General features: G+C 34.0%; 1 protein-coding gene across 9 annotated transcripts in view; it reads right to left on the bottom strand.

The window, feature by feature from the left end:
- The window catches only part of PTPRK (protein tyrosine phosphatase receptor type K), a 721,856-nt gene that overhangs the window by 322,694 nt on the left and 375,935 nt on the right, over positions 1-23,227 (bottom strand). For 8 of the 9 annotated variants that reach the window (XM_031964293.1, XM_031964294.1, XM_031964287.1 and 5 more), the window contains exon 6: positions 6,216-6,390. In XM_031964293.1, the coding sequence (XP_031820153.1) occupies positions 6,216-6,390 (175 nt within the window). Of the gene's footprint in view, positions 1-6,215; positions 6,391-11,135; positions 11,207-23,227 lie in introns of all 9 variants that reach the window. The other variant, XM_031964292.1, reaches the window with a different exon arrangement.

Raw genomic sequence — 23,227 nt, 5'->3', positions numbered from 1 at the left:
GGTAAATATAAAATTTTTTTTAAACCTTCCTTTGACTCCTATCTTGTCTGGAGTCACCTTCTACTCCTTTGGGAAAGCACCCCAAAAGGTATTAAGGTACCTCTCCACAACCCTGAGGATCACTTAGCATGCTCCAAAACTCTGATCACTCAGAATACTGCACTTCCCAGAATCCTGAGTATATCTTAGTTGTGGGGATTGCTAACAAGATCAATATAGCCCAAGTCCCTCTCTTTGCTAAACCCTCTTATCTCAGATCAGATGAAAAAAAGATAAGGCTAAAGAAATGTAGGGAAACTCGAATTCTGCCTTTACCTGTAGAAACAGGGAAACAACAGCTTTGGGAACCCTACACAACTGTGCTCAAATAGCTCCCTGGTAAAGGGAGATCTTGGCTAGTCACCCCAGCTTCAGCAGGTGCTGTTCAGCAACTGCCTGGGAAGAATCCAGGTGCCCCTGGCAGTACCTAGCATAGCAATGGGAGGTGAGAAAGCCAGTCAGCCTTTATAAATATAAAGCCCATCATTCTCTGTTTCATTTTTAGATATGTATTAGCCATGTAATTTATGGCAAATTATTTTATCTCGGCTCAGATTTTTTTTTTTTAATTTGTAAAGAGAACTAATAATGATTGTAGTTGTGAAGATCACATGATTGCAAAAATACTTAGCATAAAACAAATACTATATGAATATCAACTGCTTTATTGAATATGATTACTTCATATTTGATAACTTTACATGGGTTTTGAGATGTGACCAACATATAATGTCAATGTTGAAATAAATGTGTGTGTGTATGTGTATGTGTGTGTGTGTGTGTGTGTGTGTGTGTATAAAGTAATTTGGAAGCAAATTCAAATAAATTAAGGCCTCCCCAGGATAAGGGGGATAGTGCATAAAGGAGAGTCTTTCTCTTTCTTCTCCCTTCCCTCCTTCCCTGATCAAAGCAGGATACTTGGATAAAGGGGTGAGAGGGAGAGAAAGAGAATATACTCATTCAGGTCAATGAAAGTTGTTATTTGAGATATGATAGTAAAAGCAGTTTTAAAAGAGCTCTAATCAAAGCCTCTTTTGGACTAGAACTCTGTACTTAAAACAAGGATTCTTCCAAGGTGTTAAGTCAGTGGAATTAATGATTACCTAGTTTAGTATGGTGCTTAATAGTTCTCTAGTTCAGTATATGTACTTAATACTTAATATAGTTCTACAAGATTAACACCTATGATAATGTAATTATAAGAGAGCATATAAGCTAGGACAAACTCAGCCAGAGTCAGAGCTCAAGCTCTCAGAGCCAAGGAGAGACAGATTCATTCATCTCATCTCACACCACCTTAGTGGCTGGCCTTCTGCACTTCTCCTACTGAGACCAAGGCTCTCCAGAAAGCTGGCCTGGGACTCCAGATAAGGAAACTAGATTGAGAAGGAGATAATAAAGAATTTGGACTTTAACACCTGGCTATTCTTGTGGTGATTAATCAAGTGAAAGGAAGGCTGCTTCCCAAGAGCTCCAGAAAACCCAACAAGAACATTACAAAAGCCTATTAAAGGGATATGTAAATTGTAAACTATTTGCACTGACTAGGTTAACAGAAGATTTAGAAGCTTGGGAATTTTAAGAAAAAAAAAAAAGCAGTTTGCTGCTACCTTAAAAACTCTGGCAAACAAACAGCCTCCTTTTGAGAGCTTATTGAGAGTTACACTTCTAAGGGCCCTGTGAGTAAAAAAAAAAAAAAAAAAAAAAAAACTGGCACATTAATTCTTTCCTGGCTCACAAAAGAGAAATGTTTGAGTGAATAGGAAAATAACCAAATAGCAATTCAGTTTGCCTGGAACATCTGATTAGAATTTAGGGAATCTCATAAACTGAAGTTAAATCAATTTTAAAATCTGTTGTATCATAATTTTAAGATTTATCTTTTTTTTTTTTTTTTTCCTAAAACAAAAAGGAAACTTGTTTAAGGGAATAGAAATCCTACCTGAGAATTTAAAAAAGCTACAACTGCTTAGGGACAGAAGGAACTGAACTAAAAGAAGGTGGTAAGTTTATTCAGCATTGTTAGTTTGCATTTTAAAATTCTTTGTAAATGTAACCTGGGAAATAAGGTATTTTCATCTTTGCTAGAAAATCAAGAAGAAATCACAACTAAGACTAGTTAGCTATTACTTAGGAAAATTCTAACATTGATAACTAAGTTATTTGGAGTTATTGTCATCATGTTAAGCCAAAAATTGGTATTTACTGTGTTTGGAGCAAGAGGGATGAGGTGAAAGCCTTATCAGTTCAGCTTCAAGTATGAGGGTGTGCAACATCTTCTTTCCCTTTCACAGATTAGAGGGGAGGTATCAAACAGTACAGCCCATATAAACAATAAGAATAGTTGGGGTGGGCAACAACAAGCTATGATCCATACCTGAAGTCTCACTCAATTCCCCTTGATTTCTAAGCCTGCCAGTTTTCTTAAAACTATCAGAGTAAGCAAGGTCATCAGCCCTGAGAAATGAGCCTGTTTAGGATGTATAGTTCTTAAGCATTGAATGTGTTTAATAAGAATCTATAAGCTTGTTTAATGATTGATCCCTTGTACTAGAATGAGTTTAAATTCAAGAAAAATAAAAGAAAATCATTTTAAACAAAATCTCCTATGTGTGTAAGTCCTGGTAAACGTTGAAAAAATAATGTATCTAGCCATAAGCTGTGATTAGTAGAATTTGCTACTAGAAATTAAATCTCTTGGGACTGTAGCTAAGATTCTTTTGAGTTTTGAATTTGACTTTGATTACCTGATGAATCATTAAGTCACTAACTCACTATTAGAGAAAAATGCCATAAGTTACTCAAAGGGATGCCATTCTGAAATGCCACAGATGGATGTCTTATCTAAACAAGACCTGGGAGGACAACTTTAATCTCTGCTTAAGGTGGGATCCTTCTGACTCAGTTTCCTAGTTCTGTTTCTTTGTTTCTGACCTGATTATTCCTGAGTTTGGCTATGAGGTGGAATTGTTACTGCATGATTAATTGCCAAATAGAGCTAAGGATGCTTTATCCTATCATATATGTGCTCTCAGGCTGAAGCCTGAAGGACCTGTCTTGATGCTATTATAATCACAGTCCCTGCTTTTTCTTCTTATAGCAAATTTCTATAATCAGAGCAAGTGGTCAGTAGACATCATGAGCACAGTACAAGTATGTAGATGATATCTTGAATTACAGCCCAACACTGGAGGCTTCTCTGGCTGCTGCCATAAAAACCTTTAACTTTTTGGTTTCCTAAGGCAATAGAAAACTGTTAGAAAGCCTACTTTGCCTATCAGTCTATTAAGTATTTGGGCCATGAATTAATTTCTACCTCCCTTTTGCTCACTGTGGGTAGGAAGCAACTTTACTACTCCCTTTACTTACCTTCCTCTAAGAAACAGCTATTTACTTTCCTGGGAATGGCTGCATTTTGTAGAATCTGGATACCCAAGTTTATTTATTGCCAAGTGCCTCTATGTTTCTATTCAATGTCCTGACATAATTCCCCGTAAATGGAACCCTGATCAGGCCAAAGCTTTTTAATTCCCTGAAAACAAAACTGACCTCTCCCCTGGCCTGAGCCCAACCTAAAGTCTTTTACTACTTAAATAAACTTGATTTCTTTGGGGTGACCCTCTTGCCTTAAAGCAGTGGCTATCACAGCCTTTCTAATTGAGGAAGCCTCCAAGCTCACTTTAGGCCAACCACTGGAGGTTCTAATTCCCTATCATGTTCAGAGCATTTTTACCCTTACCAGAGCTTTAACATTGGGAAAAGGAATGAGAAGTGAACATCTATACTGAATCTAAATATACCTTCCATGTTCTGCATGCATATGGGGCTAGATGAAAAGAAAGGGATTTTTTTTTTTTTTTTGACAGCCAAACATTCCCCCATTAAATATGCACAGGAACAGTTACTGCAAACTGACCCTGGACATAGAGAGGCTTCTGTTGTTTTGTAATGGATAACAGAAAAGGGATTCATTTTAGACCAAGGAAAACAGACTTGCAGATTCAGCTGCTGCCTGTTTGTCCCTGACCATGCTACTTTTAATTCTTCAACTCCCGACATCTATACTCCCTCATAGAGGCTACAGTAACAAGCCCTTGCTAAAGAAAGGGGTTGTACCTTTTCTCCTTCTGAGTGGTTTCAAACATGGTCAAGTGAATTTATAATTCCAAAGCCCGGAAAGTGGAAACTTCTCTTTGGTCTATACCAAACTACTTGTTTGGAAAATAAATGTTCTCCAATCCCTTGAAAAACCTATTTTCACTGGTCACAAGCTAGTAGAAACAAACAGATCTATCAGGTCTGCCCAGTTTTTGCCCAAGTAAATTCTGAAAGAGCTATTAAACCCTCAATCCTGAAGTCTATCTGGAAAAGTGTATTTACATAGGGGAGAACTGGCAAATAGATTTTATACATAAGCCATTCAATTGCTTTTGTTTTCTGTTGACAACTTTACTAATTGGGTAAAAGCCTTCCCTTGTAAGACTGAAAAGGCTCAGAGTTTTTGCTAAAAGATGTTATAACCACTTAAGATTATTATATTCACTCTGCATGCTATCCTCTCTACCTAATGGTTGATACCTTTGAAACATGATGATTCTTGCATCTTAGACTACCTGAACAATCTTTCACTGTGAACAGGGCTACACTGTTCTCTACCCATTGCCCCTACTCCTTTGAGGAAACAAAAGCAGGAATATCAGGAAAATGTTCTTTGGTATTTATCATAAGAAAAGTTGTCTGGATATGAGACATTCATAACAGCCTCATCTCCCAACCTGCCCATCTTTCTCTGGGTGGGGCTGCTGGTTACTTTACCTAGTAACCCCCATACTGACTCTACTTGTTTATTTATTTATTTTTGCTCATATTTGGTCCCTACATTTTTAATCTGGTTGTGACAGTTTTTTCTTCCAGATTCCAAGACATGAAATTTCAACTACTTGGTCAACTTGAAATCACCTGAAACCCAGTTCTGACATTCAGCACCAGATGTTGTTGTCATCATCCACAAGTTACATATTTCCCTTTCTCAGTCTGTACCCGACTAGGCAGGGCCAGCACTATGTCCCTAAAGCAATTCCAGAAGATGGGATCTTTATCCCTTTGTCCCAAATGAATTTGATTTTAGAGTACTTGAATGCCGGAATGATGAGATAATAGCTCTGCGGCCACCTAGTCTAGACAGTGCTGTAGTTCCACAGATAACACCACCTGCCAGATATTAATCTATTGGTCTGTAATAACAAGGTTTCCTAGACAAATGGTGGGAATTGGTAGAAGCAGTGTCTCTGGTTCCTGCTCATTGCTTTAAGCAGCATTATCCTATTATTCACTTGATTAAATTGCATGATGCATTTAATCATTAGAATAGTTCAAGATTCCCTAGCTAAAATGATCTCTGTAAAAGCTTCCACTGATATACAGGAGTTAATTCTGAATGGTAGAGAGTGGGTTACAGTTGATACTAAAGAGAGGAACAAACCTGAAGGCCTAGAAGAAATGTATCAGGATTGATGTGATGAATCTTCAAAGGTATAAAATAAAGAGGAGGGACTGAATGGGACAAGTGAAGATTTCTCAGAAAACTATAGGGTAAAGTATATCAGACTTTAGGCTTAAGTTTCAAGAAGTTACCTGATATCCAAGAAGCAGAAAGCATTGTCCTTTAGTCAATAGCCACTTCCCTATTCAAGAACCAATGAATTTAAAAATCAAAAGGAAGAAAGAGGACCCACATCTTTTCTGCTATATAGCCAGTTTCCACTTCTGTACTGTGCTACACACCATGCTGGACTGCCCAGATAGTATGCTGGCTCACTTCTTGCAAGAACTGAATAAAGGCTTTCTGTTAGTATCTGGAGATGCCTCTGAGTAGTCAATTTGGGTAATGGGGGGTCTAGCATCCCATCCCCCATACACATAATAACTTCATGAAAAAATATGGTAATGCATTCAATGTGCTTAGTACAGTTTAAAAATTATTTTTTTTAATAGAGGTCTTCATCTTCAGGATTTCATCCTTGATTTTCATCTATAAAAATTACTGTACTTTTGTGATGCTCTTTTAATAATGTTTTGGAATGAAATAAGATTTGAAAAAAAATCTAACCTTTGCTATAAATTATTTGGATATCAAAAGATTTTACTTTTATAAATAAAAAAGTTTTTAATCATACCTCTCACAATTAGCTGAGCAAAATTGGAAACTCCAGATCCTCTTTCAGACTGAGTTACACAGCGGTACAAATCTTGGTCAGTTTTTGTCACTTCTTGCAATCTAAAGGAAGCAGCAAATCTTCTATGATTGATATTTTTAGTCTGGGCCACTGGTATATCTTCCCCATTTCGTCTCTGCAAATAAAATTCAAATTGCAAAATTAAAGCAGGAAGTATTTAAGATATTATTTTTTTATTAATATAACTTTTTATTGACAAAACATGTGCATGGGTAATTTTTTATAACATTATCCCTTATAACATTATCACTTCTGTTCTGACTTTTCCCTTCCTTCCCTACACCCCCTCCCCTAGATGGCAGGCAGTTTTATACATGTTAACTATGTTACAGTATATAAGATATTATTTTTAAAAGTAATTTAAATAAAGTCAAAATTTGTCTACTTTTAATGCACATTTACTATATGCCAAGCACTATGTGTGGCATAAACAAAGAAAAAACAACAAATATACAAATGACAACAAAAAAAAGGTTGCTGTTATAAGGTTGCTTGTTTAGAGTATAATGGAAAAAAAATAATATGAAAAAAAAATGTAGAAATAAGATAAATTAGAAGAAAAGGAGATAAGCATAGCAGTAAAGGCACTACTATTAAAAGGGGCAGAGAAAAAAAAAATATTGTAAAAGGTGAGACGTTGACACCAAAGGGAAACCAGGAAAGCAGAAATAATGCCAGAAGACAGAGATGAAGGAGTTCTAGACATGGCAGTGAACACACTTAAGAATCAAGAAACTTGTATCAGTAGATCACGGAATACATGGGAAGGTGTAATTTTTGAGTAAAAAAGAAGGAAACAAGAATTTATTAAGCTCTCTAACTCTGGGCCAGACGCTGTACTTCACAAATACTAATACATCACATCCTTATAATAATCCTAGGAGATACTTTATTATCCCTCCATTTTACAGCTGAGAAAATTGAGATAGTTGTTAAGTAACAGGATCACACAAGTTATTAAGTATCTAAAGGCACATTTGAACTTACGTCTGATAAAATCCAGGCCAAATACATTATCTACTGTATGACCTAGCAGATGTTAAGGGGCAGAAGACTGGAAAGGTAGGAAAGGAGCAAGTTATGAAAAACTTTTCAAAGCCTGAGGATTTTCTCTTTATTATGAGAGATAATAATAATGAACCATTGGAGTTAATGAACTGGGGAAGACGGTGTGTGATGTGATCAGAACTTCACTTTAGGCAAATTGATTGACCAACTTAGTAGAGATAAAACTAATTTGAATGAGAAAAAAACTTGAAGCAGGGAGTCCAATCAGAAAGCTATTGCAATAGTTCAAAAGGAAGAGGTCCACATCAAGATGGAAGCAATTGCAGAGAAGAACAAAGGGTGTTATACTACAGATGTTATGAAGACACATCTATAGAACTTGGCAAGTGATTAACTGTGGGGAATGAAAAAAGAATGAATTAATAATGATGGCAAAGTTATAAAATAGGGTAACTTGGAGAATGCTGTTACTTCAAAATTAACAAGAAAGTTAAAAAGTTGAAAAAACTTGAGAAAAGATGAGTTTAATTTTTGGACATATTGAATTTATGATGTCTGTGAGACATCCAGTTTGACATGTCTCCCAAGGGCCTACAGATGAAAAACTGCAGATCAACCTGGATAAGCTGAATTAAGAATAATTTGTTCAGAGAATCTACAAGACCTAAAAACTATAGCAAACAAAAAGGAGATGAGTAAGTGAGCCTAGGATACAGACTGGATGGTCATCTAATCGGTGTGACCTGGATGAATATACAAAGACACATACAATAATAAAATGGAAGAGGAGGAGGAGAATGAGGGGAAAGAGGAGAAAGAGGAAAAAAGGAATATGAGAAAGAGAAAGAACAGGAAGAGAAGGAGACACACAGAGAGAAAAAGATAGAGACAAACAGAAACAGATTATGATTGGTTAATTGACAATGTCAAAGGCTGCAGAGAATTCTATGGTTGAGTAATGAAAAGGCTAATTATATAAGGTAATTAAAAGATAACAGGTTACTAAGGAGAGAGTCATTTCAGCAGAATGGTGAAATCAGAAGCCAGAATGCAGAGAGCGGAGAATGAGAGGAAAGAAAGTAAAGACGTTGGTTGTAGAAGGACTTCACTTTGGAAGAGAGACATATCATACAAACTAGAGGGGATGAATGGATCAAGTGAGAGGTTTATTTGTTTATTGTAACAATGCTTTTAGGAGGTAGGGAGGCATACAGTAGACAAGGAAAGAATGATGATTAGCCAAAGAATGGGGATGATGGAGTGGGCTATCTACTGAAGAAGTGGGAATGAAATTGAGTAACATGCATGTAGAGAAATTGCTTTTTCTATGGAGAGGTTCTCTCTCTCTAATTTCGAAAGGTGGCAGTCACTTTTTTTTTCCTCACTCTTCAACATTGTATGCAAAAACATTCTCCCTAATATCTATTCTTTCCCTCTCACAGATTTTATTCACTAACTGAAATGAATAAAGTGAGTAACTTCAGAGGGTTTATCATCAGAGTTGAAAAACAGGCAATAATTTAACATCATCATTTATCATCCTCTTCCTCCTCCTCATCTTCACCACCATACCCATCACAACCACTACCACCACCAACATTATTATCATCCTTGGATGGATGGGAAACTATTAAAAAGAGGTTTCAATTTATATTATTTGAGGAAGTATCTTTCAATCAATAAACAACAGATATTTAGAAACAATTAATTTATAGAATAACATTATTTTTGATAACATAGTTTCTTTTTCCCAATGTGGTTAGCTTTAGATTTACCAAAAACAAACAAAAATATTACTGGAAATTTATTAAAGGAGATAGAAGGCTAGACTTGGAGCCTAAAGACAAGGAATTTAATCCTGTATCAGATGTCTAGAAGCTGTGACTTTGTTAAATCTCAATGACAAGGTGTATTAATGATTAAGATATACCAAGAAGCTCATTTGCTCTGGTGCATTTATTTTGTACAAGAATCAGCCCATACTTCAATGAAATTACACAAATATACATATGCATACATACATACATACACACACACACATTAAAGCTTTGAAAAGCAGAATGATGCTAGCACGTACCATGACTGACTCTTAAAGCAGAATCACTCACGAATCCCTACGTACTTTCTTCACTCAGAAAATGTAAGTTACTTCCTTTGTGCAGTAACTATATTTATAGTTCATTTTTCAAAATATCCTAAAGACACAGAGTTTTTTCTATATACATATTAAATGATCATTGAATAAAATGGCACTGTTCATTTACCTAAAAAGAAAAAAATAGTGATCTTTCACATGACACAAGTGAATCAATACTGTGAAAACTTAAAACCATTCGAAAGTAAATGAAGTGATTGCAGGTAGTTTTTACCAAGTAATAGCATAATCTTCCTATTTCACATCTATTATAAACTTAAAACTAAGGAATATTCTAAGTTCTGTTCCTGTGTCTTAACTGTCTCACAATTTGCAGCAAAATGTAGCGTTCTCATGAACAAGGGATTGTCATTTTGTTCTTTAATTCTCAGAGTCTAGTTCAATGCATGGCACATGGGAAATGCTTTATAAATACTGATAAAATAAATTTTTATCCTAAATTAACTTGTTGATGATCTTCACAAATAGACTGAGCTTCAAGTTGCTTATACTTAAAAAATTTTAAATCAATTATTCTCTTTTTTGAACTTTTCATTTTAAGATTCTAAAAGAGAGTAATATTAACATTATTTGGTAATGACTGTTATTATAAACCCATTATGTATGTGTGCATTTCACATTTAAGTGATAGTGTTCTATTTTTAGGATTAAAGAAACTTAAACACCTAGTTTACCCCACCCTCATTTTAGAATTGGACAGAAACACAGAGACTAATGACTAGGATAGGTAATACAATAGTAAAGTTAGCTTTTGAAGAATTAGATAGACTGGTATTGTTGTTCAGTATCTTCAGTCAAAGAATTTCATAACTTCAATTGGGGTTTTCTTGGCAAACAGTGAATCAGTTTGCCCTTTCTTTCTCCATCTTATTTTACAAATGAGGAAACTAAGGCAAACAGAATTATCTCAGGGTCACATAGATAATAAGTGTTTGAGGCCTAAGTTTGAACTTAGGAAGATGAATCTTCCTGATTCTAGAACTAGCCACCCAATGTGCCACCTAGTTATTCAGGCTTTCCTTGGAAATTAGGAAATGCCTAATAAAGAAACACCGTGAAAAATGACCTCCTGATATCCAATCTTAAATCTCCAGATGCTTAATGAAGATCTTGAATTAGATATCCAACACATATTTTAAACTTTCTATATCCAAAAATAAATTCCTTTTTTTTTCCTGAATATCCTCGCCAACTTTGAACCTTCCCTGTTACAGATAACAGCACCAACAAGCCACCCAACCTAAATTTCATTCTTTAATTCTCACTTTTACATAGATCATATGAAAATAATTGCCAAATCTTGTCAATTCTACATTTTAGACATATTTCTAATATATCTCCTTCTTTTTATTCACACAGCCACATCTGGATTATTACAATAGCCTATAGATTGTTCTTATTGTCTCAAGTCTTCCCATGACAATCCATCTTACACTAAACTGCCAAACTGGCCTTCCTAAAAGATAATTCTGATCATATCACAAACTTATATACTCCAAATTTACCTTCAAAATCAAATAAAAATTCTGTTTCATTTTTATAATCCTTCTCAAGCTGGACCACTCCTATATTTCCATTCTTCTTAAATGTTAATTAAATTTACTTACATTTTAAAATATATTATACATTCCAGTAACACTGGCTACCTATTACATTGTCATATATTGTATCACATTTTCCAAATTCCAACTCCTTACCTCTTCACTGACTGTACTCCATGTTCTGAATACTTTCCCTCCTTGTCTCAGTTTCCCAGCTTCCCTGGCATCTGAAGGAATTGAGGGGATTAGAACAGCAAGTGGTAGTAGAAATGGAGAGAACCATGCTGACTCCATCTTGTGACTCAATTCTGGATCTAGCTCAGTTCCCTTTGTATCCAATTATGGGTCTATTCCAATTTCTGTCTTGTAAGAAAACTTTATTCAGTTGTGCAAATTGGTTAAAAAAAAAAAAACAGACAACTTTATCGCATTGTTTGAATCTAGTCCTGTGTAACTGGACCACCTCTAGTTGATGCTTAGAGATTGTAACCAAGAGACTTACAATGCTTACTAAAAATCCAGTAAGATCCAAAGATTGATGCAAAGAGTTTTCTCACAATTTATACATCTCAAAAAACCCATACATTTTATCTGCAAACTAGCCTTGAACTGATCAATCAGTAATTGTTTCCATGTTCCTTTAACTGTTCACAAGATGATTTCAGGAAATTTCTCCTGTTCATGTTCCCCTTTCCAACTTCAAAAGCTCCTAATCTCAATCATTTCATTTTTTACCCACCACATCTCCAGGCATTTTGATTCTATTTCTGATATCAGACTTCCTTTGAGTGTAAGCCAAATTTAAATTAAGACAAATTTTGATTTTTCCAAAACTGAAGAAACAACAAAATCTAACACAGTTAAACATGTTATAGCTCTGTAGAAATGGGCAAGTCATTTAAGTTTTCCATGGCGTAGACAACTCTCTATGAATGTAAATTATAAATCTATATATATGGAGTTGGAATATCTGAAGTTCCTCATACCTATCAATTTAGAAGTCTGGATTCTATCTTCCTCTTTCCTAAGAAGTAATCCTTTACAAAAATTATAGGAACTATATTACTATGCATGATATACAGGGGGAAAAAATAAAAATTCTTCAGTGCTTCATTCATTTACTAAAAACTGAACACTATCTTTCCACTGCAAAACAATGATTTACAATTCTTCATGTCTCAAAATTTATAGTAGCAGGAGAAATATTATTTTCACTATACTCCATATTTAGGTCCCTAATGAATGATATCAAGTGAACCTTAAGTCAGTTCTGCCAATTTCTGCTCTTATTCCAAGAACTATTCTAAAAATGAACTCTGAGAATCCTAAAAATACTAGAATTGAATTAAACAACAATTCTGCTGAGCTGTTCTCAAGGACCAATGACAACTTCACCACAGGCCAATGAGCCTCAAATTGGTGGTTATCAATAATTGTCTTTAAGACAACTTGACTTTCATTATTTATAAATCACAGATTCAAAGAATTTAAAAGGTGTAACACTAATTGGTACAAAATTTCCTCCATATATCATTGAAGAAAGTACAACATGACAAAAATTATAATTCTGAAATGTTATTCCTAAAGCTAGAATCTTAAAAAAATATTCACAGACCATTTAGCATTATCTCAGTAATTTAAAAGTAATACTAATATATTCATATAATTCATCCATATGTAACTTACAAATTATCTCCTTTATAACAGGGCCCATCGGTTTCAGAAACTATTCTAATCTGACTTAACTGAAACTAAAAACAAGTAAAATACAACACAAAAATTAAGATATGATGAATGTTTGATAACTAAATGTCTATAACAGCATGAAGTTAGACACTTGGGAATATGTAAGATTAAATCTCTGAAATCCAAGAGTTTCAGCTTAATGAAATAATTTGCAATCAAGTGTGAAAGCTGGAACTTGAATAGAGAATTTTGATTCTCCATCAATAAGCACTACAAAAGAAAATACTAATTTAGAAAAAAAAAACTCACAGAGAAATAACTCCAGTAGTCTTATGAAACATTTATCCATGCTTAAAAAGTTATTAACCTGATTGCAAGTATACTAACATCCTCTTTTAATTAAACTCTTCTTTCTATTGCCAGTTGTTTCTTAAGAACAAAAAATCTCTTTACAAAGTATAAATTTGATCTACTATATTAATTTGTCTACTTCTTCCAAAAAGCATCCACAAACTGAAAAATTATATTTGTAAAATTAAATAAAAAATTAATGTGAATTTATGTCAATAAGTAATAAAATAACTATGATTTCTAATTCCTTTAAAGCTGTAGTGTATGGTTTTATCAATTAAACAATTAACTTACAATAGAAAGTCTTAGAAATAATGCCACGGACCAACTATTTTTTTTTCTTTTCTAATAGCAAAGAAATGTGAAATGCACAAACTTAGAGATATCTCCCACCCTAAATGTTCATAAGGATTATTTGTGTCCAAACTACGGTAAAATTTTCCAAAATCATATAAGTCTGATTCTTGACACCAACATAGTTGATGTTATGTTAGTCCTCAGAACAAAAGACAATAATCAAGAACAAGTCTCAGACATGTATCTGGGTTTAAGCTTGTGGATATTTGAGAAAACAGATCAAAGACTTAAAAAATAGTATGTTAAAGACTAGCAAGCTTTTATGAACTATTTAAATGTTCTATAAATATTGATTGCATTTATAGTTTCTTCATTTATTACATGAATTGGAGTAAAAATAATAATCTGACTTAGAAATGGCTTTAAAATTTTTATTCTGAAGAATACTTGGTAGCTTTTGTAAAAAAAAAAAAAATCTTTTGATGTATCATCTCTTTAAAGACTGGAATTTTTTTTTTAAAATAACATTTAATAAAATCATTTTTTAAGAAACAAGGTTAACAGTTAATGTTTGCCAGGAACCTAGCACTCCCTTTTTTGCATAAAGATTTTACCTAAAATAAAACTTTCTGAAATCAATTGAAAGTATACTCTTTTTTTGTGGGAGGGAGGGTAGGGGGAGGGATACTAACAGCTTATTTATTTATTTTTTGAGAAGCAAATGGCATTAAGAGACTTGCCTAAGGCCACATTTGAACTCAGGTCCTCTTAATTCCAGGACTAGTGATCTATCCATTCCTCTATATAGCTGCCCCTGGCTAACAGTTTATTTAGGACTACACTTTTTTTTTAAAGTTTTTTATTTACAAAACATATACAAGGTAATTTTTCAACATTGACCCTTGAAAAACCTTTTGTTCCAAATTTTCCCCTCCTTCCCTTAAGCCCCTTCCCTAGGTGGCAGAGAGTCCAATATGTGTTAAATATGCTAAAATATATGTTAAATCCAATATATGTATACATATTTATACAGTTATCTTGTTGCACAAAAAAATCAGATCAAGAAGGAAGAAAAAAACTGAGAAAGAAAACAAAATGCTAGCAAACAACAACAGAGAAAGTGAGAATGCTATGTTGAGGTTCATATTCAGTTCCTGTAGTCCTCTGTCTGGGTGTAAATGGCTCTCTTCATCACTGAACAAGTGGAACTGGTTTGAATCATATCATTGTTGAAGAAAGACACATGCCTCACAATTGATAATTGTATAGTTTTTTTTTGTTTGTTTGTTTGTTTCCGTGTATAATGATCTCCTGGTTCTGCTCATTTCACTTAGCATAAGTTCATGTAAGTCTCTCTCCAAGCCTCTCTGAAAACATCCTGCTGGTCACTTCTTACAGAACAATAATATTCCATAATATTCATATACCATAATTTCCTCAGCCATTCTCCAACTGATGGGCATCCACTGACTTTCCAGTTTCTTGTCACTACAAAAAGGGCTACCACAAACATTTTTACACATGTGGGTCCCTTTCCTTCCTTGAAGACCTCTTTGGGATATAATCCCAGTAGAAACACTGCTGGATCAAAGGGTATGCACAGTTTGATAACTTTTTGGGCATAATTCCAAATTGCTCTACAGAATGGTTGGATATGTTCACAGTTCTACAAACAATGTATCAGTGTCCCAGTTTCCCCACAACCTCTCCAACACTGGTTATTATCATTTTTTGTCATAGCCAATCTGACAGGTGTGTAGTGGTGTCTCAGAGTTGTCTTAATTTGCATTTCTCTGATAATAGTAATTTAGAGCACCTTTTCATATGACTATAAGTAGTTTCTTTTTCAGCTGAAAATTGTTCATATCCTTGGACCATTTATAAACTGGAGAACACTATCATAAATTTGAGTCAATTCTCTATATACTTTAGAAATGATGCCTTTATCAGAACCTTTGAATATAAAAATCTTTTCCCAGTTTATTACTTCCCTTCTAATCTTGTATGCATGTTTTGTGTATACAAAATTTTTTTAACTTAATATAATCAAATTATTTATTTTGTGATCAATAAGGATCTCTAGTTCTTTGTTCACAAATTTCCTTCTTCCTCCACAGATGTGAGAGATAAACTATTCTATGTTATTCTAATTTGTTTATAATATCATTGTTTATGCCTAGATAATGTACCCATTTCGACCTTATCTTGGTATATGATGTTAGGCGTGGGTCAATGCCTAGTTTCCGCCATAGTAATTAGCAATTTTCCCAGCAGTTTTTGACAAACAATGAATTCTTATCCCAAAAGCTGGGGTCTTTGGATTTGTGAAATACTAGGTTACTATAGTCATTGATCCCACTGATCAACTAACTATTCTGTTTCTTAGCCAGTACCAAATGGTTTTGATGACGACTGCTTTATAATACAGTTTTAGATCTGGTACAGCTAGGACACCTTCATTTCCTTTTCTTTTCATTAATTCTCTTAAAATTCTTGACTTTTATTCTTCCAGATTAATTTTGTTATTTTTTTCTAGGTCAGTAAAATAGCTTCTTGGGAGTTTGATTGGTATAGCACTAAATAAATACATTAGTTTAGGTAGTCTTGTCATCTTTATTATATTCGCTCGACCTATCCAAGAGCACCTGATATTTTTCCAACTGCTTAGATATGATTTTATTTGCGGGGAAAGTGTTTTGTAGTTTTGTTCATATAGTTCCTGACCCTCCCTTGAAAGATAGATTCCCAAATATTTTATCCCATCAACAGTTATTTAAATCGAATTTCTCTTTGTATCTCTTGCTGTTGGGTTTTGTTAGTGATGTATAAAAATGTTGATGATTTATGTGGATTTCTATTGTATCCTAAAATTTTGCTAAAGTTATGGATTACTTCTAATTGTTTTTCAGTTAATTCTCTATCACATTCAGAGAGAGAACTATGAAGACTGAATGTGGATCAAAGTATAGTATTTTCATCTTTTTGTTTCTTTTCTATTTTCTTTCTCATTTATTCCCCTTTTGGGTGGTAGAGATAGAGGTTCATTATAGTAGCATATAGGAGTTGTGTACAATATTGAAGGGAACATAGTTTCTAGGGCAGCTATAGCAATGGTCCTCTGACCTTAGAGTGCTAACAATATGTCTGACAATGATTCTAAAGTCTTCTAACCTAAGGATAGTCCTACATTATTGACTGTTAAACAGATAATCTGCTGGTCGGTAACCAAGTTCCAAAGACAATAGTGAATAGACCACCCCTCAAGCCTACTTGTAAGCTATAAGATTAGCAAATAAGTAACATGAAGTTCTGGTCTCTCTAACTTTATTCTATAAATTTATCTTCTTTCTCCTGGTTCTTTCCTAAGTCTTTCTGGAATTTAGCCCACTTTAATTGGCATTACAATTCCAATAAACTTTGCCCCTTTGACTTGGAGATGAGGTCAAGCCTGCAAATTATTTGAGATGCCTCGAGATACCCATCTGTGACCCCAACCTCTTAGGGGTCTCCTTTTGAATCGCAACAGTATAACTTCACAAAACACAAAAATATCTGTGGGAGTGTGGGCAAGAATGCTAATCTATAGAGAACTATTTTAAGGAAAAGTAGAAAAGAGGTTGATATTTAAAAATTTTTCTGAAAAAAAGTGAAGGAATGATTTAACAAAGAATAAAGAAAAATAATACTCTGTGCCTGGAGAAAATTTGTTTTCAAGGTAGTGGATTAAATAACTTGCTTGGTTAAAAATTAAGAATCAGGCATAAAAAAACCTGGAAAATCTCAGAAAGATCTTTAAGGTCATGTTCAGGTCATGTGCTTAAAAGACCACTGAACTAAGGGAAAAAAAAAAGACCTAGTTTCAGATCCTTACTAACCACTTACTAGACTTTAGGCTATGATGTGTTTTATAATGTGGACTTTGACAGCAAATATGATCTATGTAGACAACAGATGATGGAAGGCACCAAAAGTGGGGTTCAGTCATGTGAAGAATTCACAATGGCCATTCTTTTTGGGAAATATGATTTATTTAAGGGAATAGGTTACAGACAAAATGAAGTGATACAATAAATATGAAGTAGAGTAGGAGAACATATGAAAGATAAGTTTCTCAGTGTAAATCACAATTAGCAGTAGTAAGGGAGGATCCCATGAGTTTGGAGCATGCTCTTAGCTGGCAGGTTAAATCCTGAAAGGGACTTAGCATCTTAAAAGACTGTTACTATAAGGGGGAAAAGTGGGGCTGAGAAGCATAATGGTGTTAGGAAAGATACCATAAGGTAGAGTGCCATGGTAACTGACCCAAAAGAAGGTGGTCACTAGGACATGGGCTAAAAGTTGTCTAATAGGAGAATTTAGCCTCAGTAACTGGACATAATTTGAATTTCTGACTGGATTACCTTCAGTGGGTGGGACCAGGGAACTAAACTGATCTCCATTATCAGAACCTTTTTCCTGCTGGCCCTAGGGAATAATTTTTATCAATTCTTCAGATTCTCTCAGCCCACCACACTCTCTATTCAGGAGCTTATCAGCAAGTCATTTTATTTTTCTATGCCTCACTTAATCTAAAATATAAGCCTTTCATTACCAATGTCATAAAAGTATTGTGAGAATCTATTGAGACATTTTATGGAAAGTGTTCTAAAAATGTGAATTAGTGTAATTAAGATAATTATTTGTATAAAAAGGTATTTTAGTAATTAACAACCAAGATTGCAACTCAGGTGTTCAGACAAGAAACTCATACTTCTTTTCCTTCATTAGCTCAAAGTTAGAAAGGAAAGTTTTTGGTTTTTTTTTTTTTTTACTTTTCATGAGAATTGGTTTTAACAGGTAATGAAAGGTGACAGAAGCATAGTGCAAATGAAGTTAAAGTAATGATTTGCAGAATGTGCAGATGGCACAGTTGATAGAGGACTGGGACTAGAGCCAGGAAAACTCATCTTCCTGAGTTCAAATTGTGCCTAAAACACTCACTGTGTAACTCTGGGCAAGTTACTTAAACCTGTTTGCTTCAGTTTCCTCATCTGTAAAATGAGGTGGAAAAGGAAATAACAAACCAGTCCAATATCTTTTCAAAGAAAACATCAAATGGGGCCATGAAGAGCCAGACACAAATGAAAAACCAAAGAGGTAATGTGGATAGAGAAAAACATCTATAGGCACAGAATAGATATTTAATCAACAGCAGCCATTTATCAAATCAAGATTATTGGTAAGAGAAAGCAAATAGGCAAAAACAAGAATGCTCAATGAAATTGAATTTGGAAACCCAAGTCTAAGAAAGAGCAAATACTCTGACAATGGAATAGTCCATCATCTTCACTCATGAATATTATAATTTATAGACTTCAATCCTGAGAAATTCTTGAGCCTCGACAATTGCTCAGATTTTATAGGCATTTTTTCAAAGACAAGCTAGGCCAAAATAACTTTCTACATTATTCTTTTACAATGAATTAGGAAGGCTATAGTTGTATGACTCAGAATGGTGAGTGATCACCATTTAATTAAAAAAAAAAAAAAGACTAAAGATATCTCTAGGAGCAAAATGACAGTTTATTATATGTTCTAACAAGAAGCAGGCGTTCCTCCAGTCAAACAAGCAACTATTATTATAAAAGTAATTCTTTTTCAGGTAGAGTTTATATTTGATGGGGTCCCTTGAAATTCTAAAATTGTGGGATTCTACATATTTTTTTTAAACTGGGAAGAATTCTGGGTCAACTCTAATATGAATTTTCATGGGGAAAAATTGAATCTTACACTTGGGTTTTTGAAATTATCAACTTCCCAAGAATAAGATGAGAAAGATATCACTTTGTATAGGAAAGAGTTAAGAGTTTAAGTGGAGTAAAAGTTCAGTATAAGTCAACACCATCGTTACCAAAAAAGGTTCAGCAAACTTAATATATACTAAGTATATATAATAGTATCTATGAAAAAGGAATAAATCCAGAAATATTGGAATGGCATTATAAGATCTGCTAGTGATTGGATATATATGAGTGATAGCGTATAGTTAAATTAGCTAGAAAAAGATCAATATAAGAACAATGATGCCATCAATTATTTACCAAAAAACTTTCAAAACAAACTTAGGTTTTTGAAGAAAGATGATGAGTTATTTAAAACATAATGAATTTGAGATATTTATTTATGAGACATATAGTTCAAATGTCCAATATGCAATTAAGTGATATGGAACTGGAGTCCAGGAAAAAGACTAGAATTATAGATAAATCGATAAACTGACATGGGAATAATCTGCACAAAGATAATAAATGAACTCATGGGGAAAAGTTCAAGAAATTGGAAAAAATTAGCGGAAGATGATCAGTATCTGCAAATATGTAAAGAGATGGCATACAGAATAAGGATTAACGTTGTTCTGTTAATTGCAAAGATCAGATTAAGAAGGAAACTATGATGAATATGGAAGAAGAAAAAAATTAAGTTTAATGTAAGGAAACTTATCCTAGCAATTAAGGCTGCTCTCTGAAATCAGAATGAGCTGATTCACTAAAGGATATGAAGGAAAGGCTGAATGTTTATTCTTCCAAGATATTATTTAGAATCCATCTTCTTAAACTGGTTTGCAATCCCATATGGAATCTTATAACTCAATATGAAGTTCCCTACATTATGTTTTACCATCAGTAAATGTTTTGTTTGTATACCTATTGTATACCTATTTTATATCCCTATATATACCTGGGGGTCACATAAAAATTTCTCAGGTGAAAAAGCGTTCATGGAGTGGAAAAAGTTTCAGAAGCCCTGATTTAGAAGATTCAATTATGAGATATAAATTTCATTTTCAGGTATGGATTGTGCTAGATTGTTCTCTGAGGTTACTTTCAACTGTGAGATTGTATAATTACCAAAACACTCCTCAACCTGCTAAACATTTATGATATTCAGATATTATAAAATGGTTCATTGTTACTACTCTGAGGACAACATCCCAACTATACTACCTATTTGTGGAGCTTTCCATGTATTCAACCCTATATCTGAAGATTCCACTTTAACTGGGTAAGAATCCTCATTCTCTTTCTTATAAATGATTCCTGCCTACCATTCTCTGATCATGCTTAGTCCTCTATTTAAAAGATTCTCATTTACCTATTCAAATTCTTCCCATCCTTTAAGATTCAAATAAATAATAATATAGCATTTATAGGATTTATATATATATATAATTCTTTCACTTCTCTAGACTAAAGACATATTATTGCTTATCTGAAAGACTCAGAATTACATGGATTATACATTACTTTATATTGTTATAACTTATCTTTTCATGTAGAAAGTAAACTCCTTGAAGTCAGAAATAACTCCTTTCATGTAATTTGGATCCACCATAATACATAAGAAAAGGCTTGCTACAGAGTAGGCACTCAGTAAAGATTTATTAGCTTAAGTATATGTCTTAAGATTGTGATACCACACTCCTTTTGCATATTTTTAAACATAATTAAAATTTAATGCTTTGGTTGGTCCACCTTTATACAAATAACAACTAGTTAACAAAATGTACTTGAAAAAAAACAAAATTAAGAAACTAAAAAATTATTTAAGATACTGGCAAAAGAAAACATAGTAATCTCAACCTGAGACTCAACATGCTGTTATAAATGTGCCTTTTAGGACTACAGTGCTACTAGAAACTGGAAACTGAATGGATGTCCATCAGTTGGAGAATGGCTGAATAAATTGTGGTATATAAATATTATGGAATATTACTGTTCTGTAAGAAATGACTAACAGGATGATTTTAGAAAGGCCTGGAGAGACTTACACGAACTGATGCTGAGTGAAATGAGCAGGACCAGGAGATCATTATATACGTCAACAACAATACTATATGATGACCAGTTCTGATGGACCTGGCCATCCTCAGCAACGAGATCAACCAAATCATTTCCAATGGAGCAGTAATGAACTGAACCAGCTATGCCCAGAGAAAGAACTCTGGGAGATGACTAAAAACCATTACATTGAATTCCCAATCCCTATATTTATGCCCACCTGCATTTTTGATTTCCTTCACAAGCTAATTGTACAATATTTCAGAGTCTGATTCTTTTTGTAAAGCAAAATAACATTTTGGTCATGTATCCTTATTGTGTATCTAATTTATATTTTAATATATTTAACATCTACTGGTAATCCTGCCATTTAGGGGAGGGGGTGGGGGGGTAAGAGGTGAAAAATTGGAACAAGAGGTTTGGCAATTGTTAATGCTGTAAAGTTACCCATGCATATATCCTGTAAATAAAAGGCTATTAAATAAAATAAATATATAAATAAAAGGACTACAGTGCTAAATGTGATAGTCAGGAATATAGTTGTGAATGATTATTATGCATCATTGAAAAAATGCTGGAATTCTACTATATTCATAGGAATTTTTGTATTCTCTGCACAAGCACCAGTTCCATTGCACTATTTTCTCCTGCTCTGTAGTAATATTTAAGATCAATTGTGAGTATAAAGATAAGAAATTTCCTTAGTAAGAGAAAACATCACACAGTCAAAAGTTTTAGATCAAGTATATAATGTAGCCTAAGAGCAGGTTTTACTTGAAGGTCTATTTCTCTTGTTAATGGTTTTCTGTTTAGGGGTGTGTTTTATTTTTGAGTGATTCACATCACAATTACCTAATTTTGTTTTTCCAATTTTTACTCTGAGGCAATTGTTTAAATTATCTGTTACTCCATGAGGACTGACATTTCCGCTGGCTGGGAGAATGGCTGCATCACACTCCATTAGCACTGATGAGTCTTACCAAGGGCAGCATGGTGGCTGACTTCCCTGTTTTGGCAGATCAACTTAACAGGCACTAAGTCAACCCTCCCACAGCATTTGCTGACAGATTGGCCCTACTATACAGTTCTGATGGCAATCTATATAGGATTACCAGTCACATAATAAATAGTCTCATTTCAGAATCACCAAAGCAAATGGTGCTAACCAAAGACTCCTCCCCACCCCAATACCCTACTCTCACAACATCTGCAATCAAGCTTCTCTGTCTGATCCAATGATATATTTCTGCCAAGCTCCAAAATGATGGATGAAGTCATTAGTGTTTTAGTTATCTACACTAAACCTGAAGCCAAGGCATATGGTCTGACAAATGTTTTGGCAATGGGACCCTTATGGAATTGTTATGTAGGTGTCCACTTATTCTGGACCCTTTTAAAATAGAACAGTAATCTGAATCATGATTCTTGACTCTTCCTACATCCCCTCCCCCAACAAATAAATCAATATAAGAAATTCTAAGACTTAAAATGTAACAATTTTGTTTGATTGATATTATTCAAGTATTCACTTTGGATTAAAGATAACAATGGGTCTAACATGTTACTGCTTTTAGAGGGCACTTAGAGGTCAACAGTCATTCCCTTTATTTCACAGATAAGTACACTGAGGATCAGAGAGGCTTGGCAATTTCTCTTAAGTCACACAAGCAAGAAAACAGAAATTAAGATATAAACTAAGAGCCTCTGACAACTCCAGCATTGCATGGAACCATATTACCATTGTTTTACTATCAATTTTATCCATATTTTTATAAGCAAGAGTAAATACACATATCAAATGTTATTGTATTTTTATTATTGAAAAGAGCTAAGATTTCATTAATATTTCATCTAGTGATGTAGGCCATAATCACCTCATATGCAAATAGGTGGTTTCATGATTTGCTGTGGCTAAGGAAATTTGTCACACAGCATCCAAACTTGTGGTTACATTCTCTAAATTTAGGAAGGCATGGAGTTACATTGAATCCAAATAACTGAGATTCTCCTTCTCCTTCTCCATTTCCTTCTTCATCCTCCTCCTCCTCCCCCTTATCCTCCTTACTCTCATTTCAAGTAGAACTTGAAAGAGTAAAT

This window comes from Sarcophilus harrisii, chromosome 4 (genome assembly GCF_902635505.1).
Source record: "Sarcophilus harrisii chromosome 4, mSarHar1.11, whole genome shotgun sequence".
In the NCBI taxonomy this organism is placed as follows: Eukaryota; Metazoa; Chordata; class Mammalia; order Dasyuromorphia; family Dasyuridae; genus Sarcophilus; species Sarcophilus harrisii.
The sequence above is the reverse complement of the archived record's forward strand: the minus strand, read 5'-3'. Positions and strand labels throughout refer to the sequence as shown.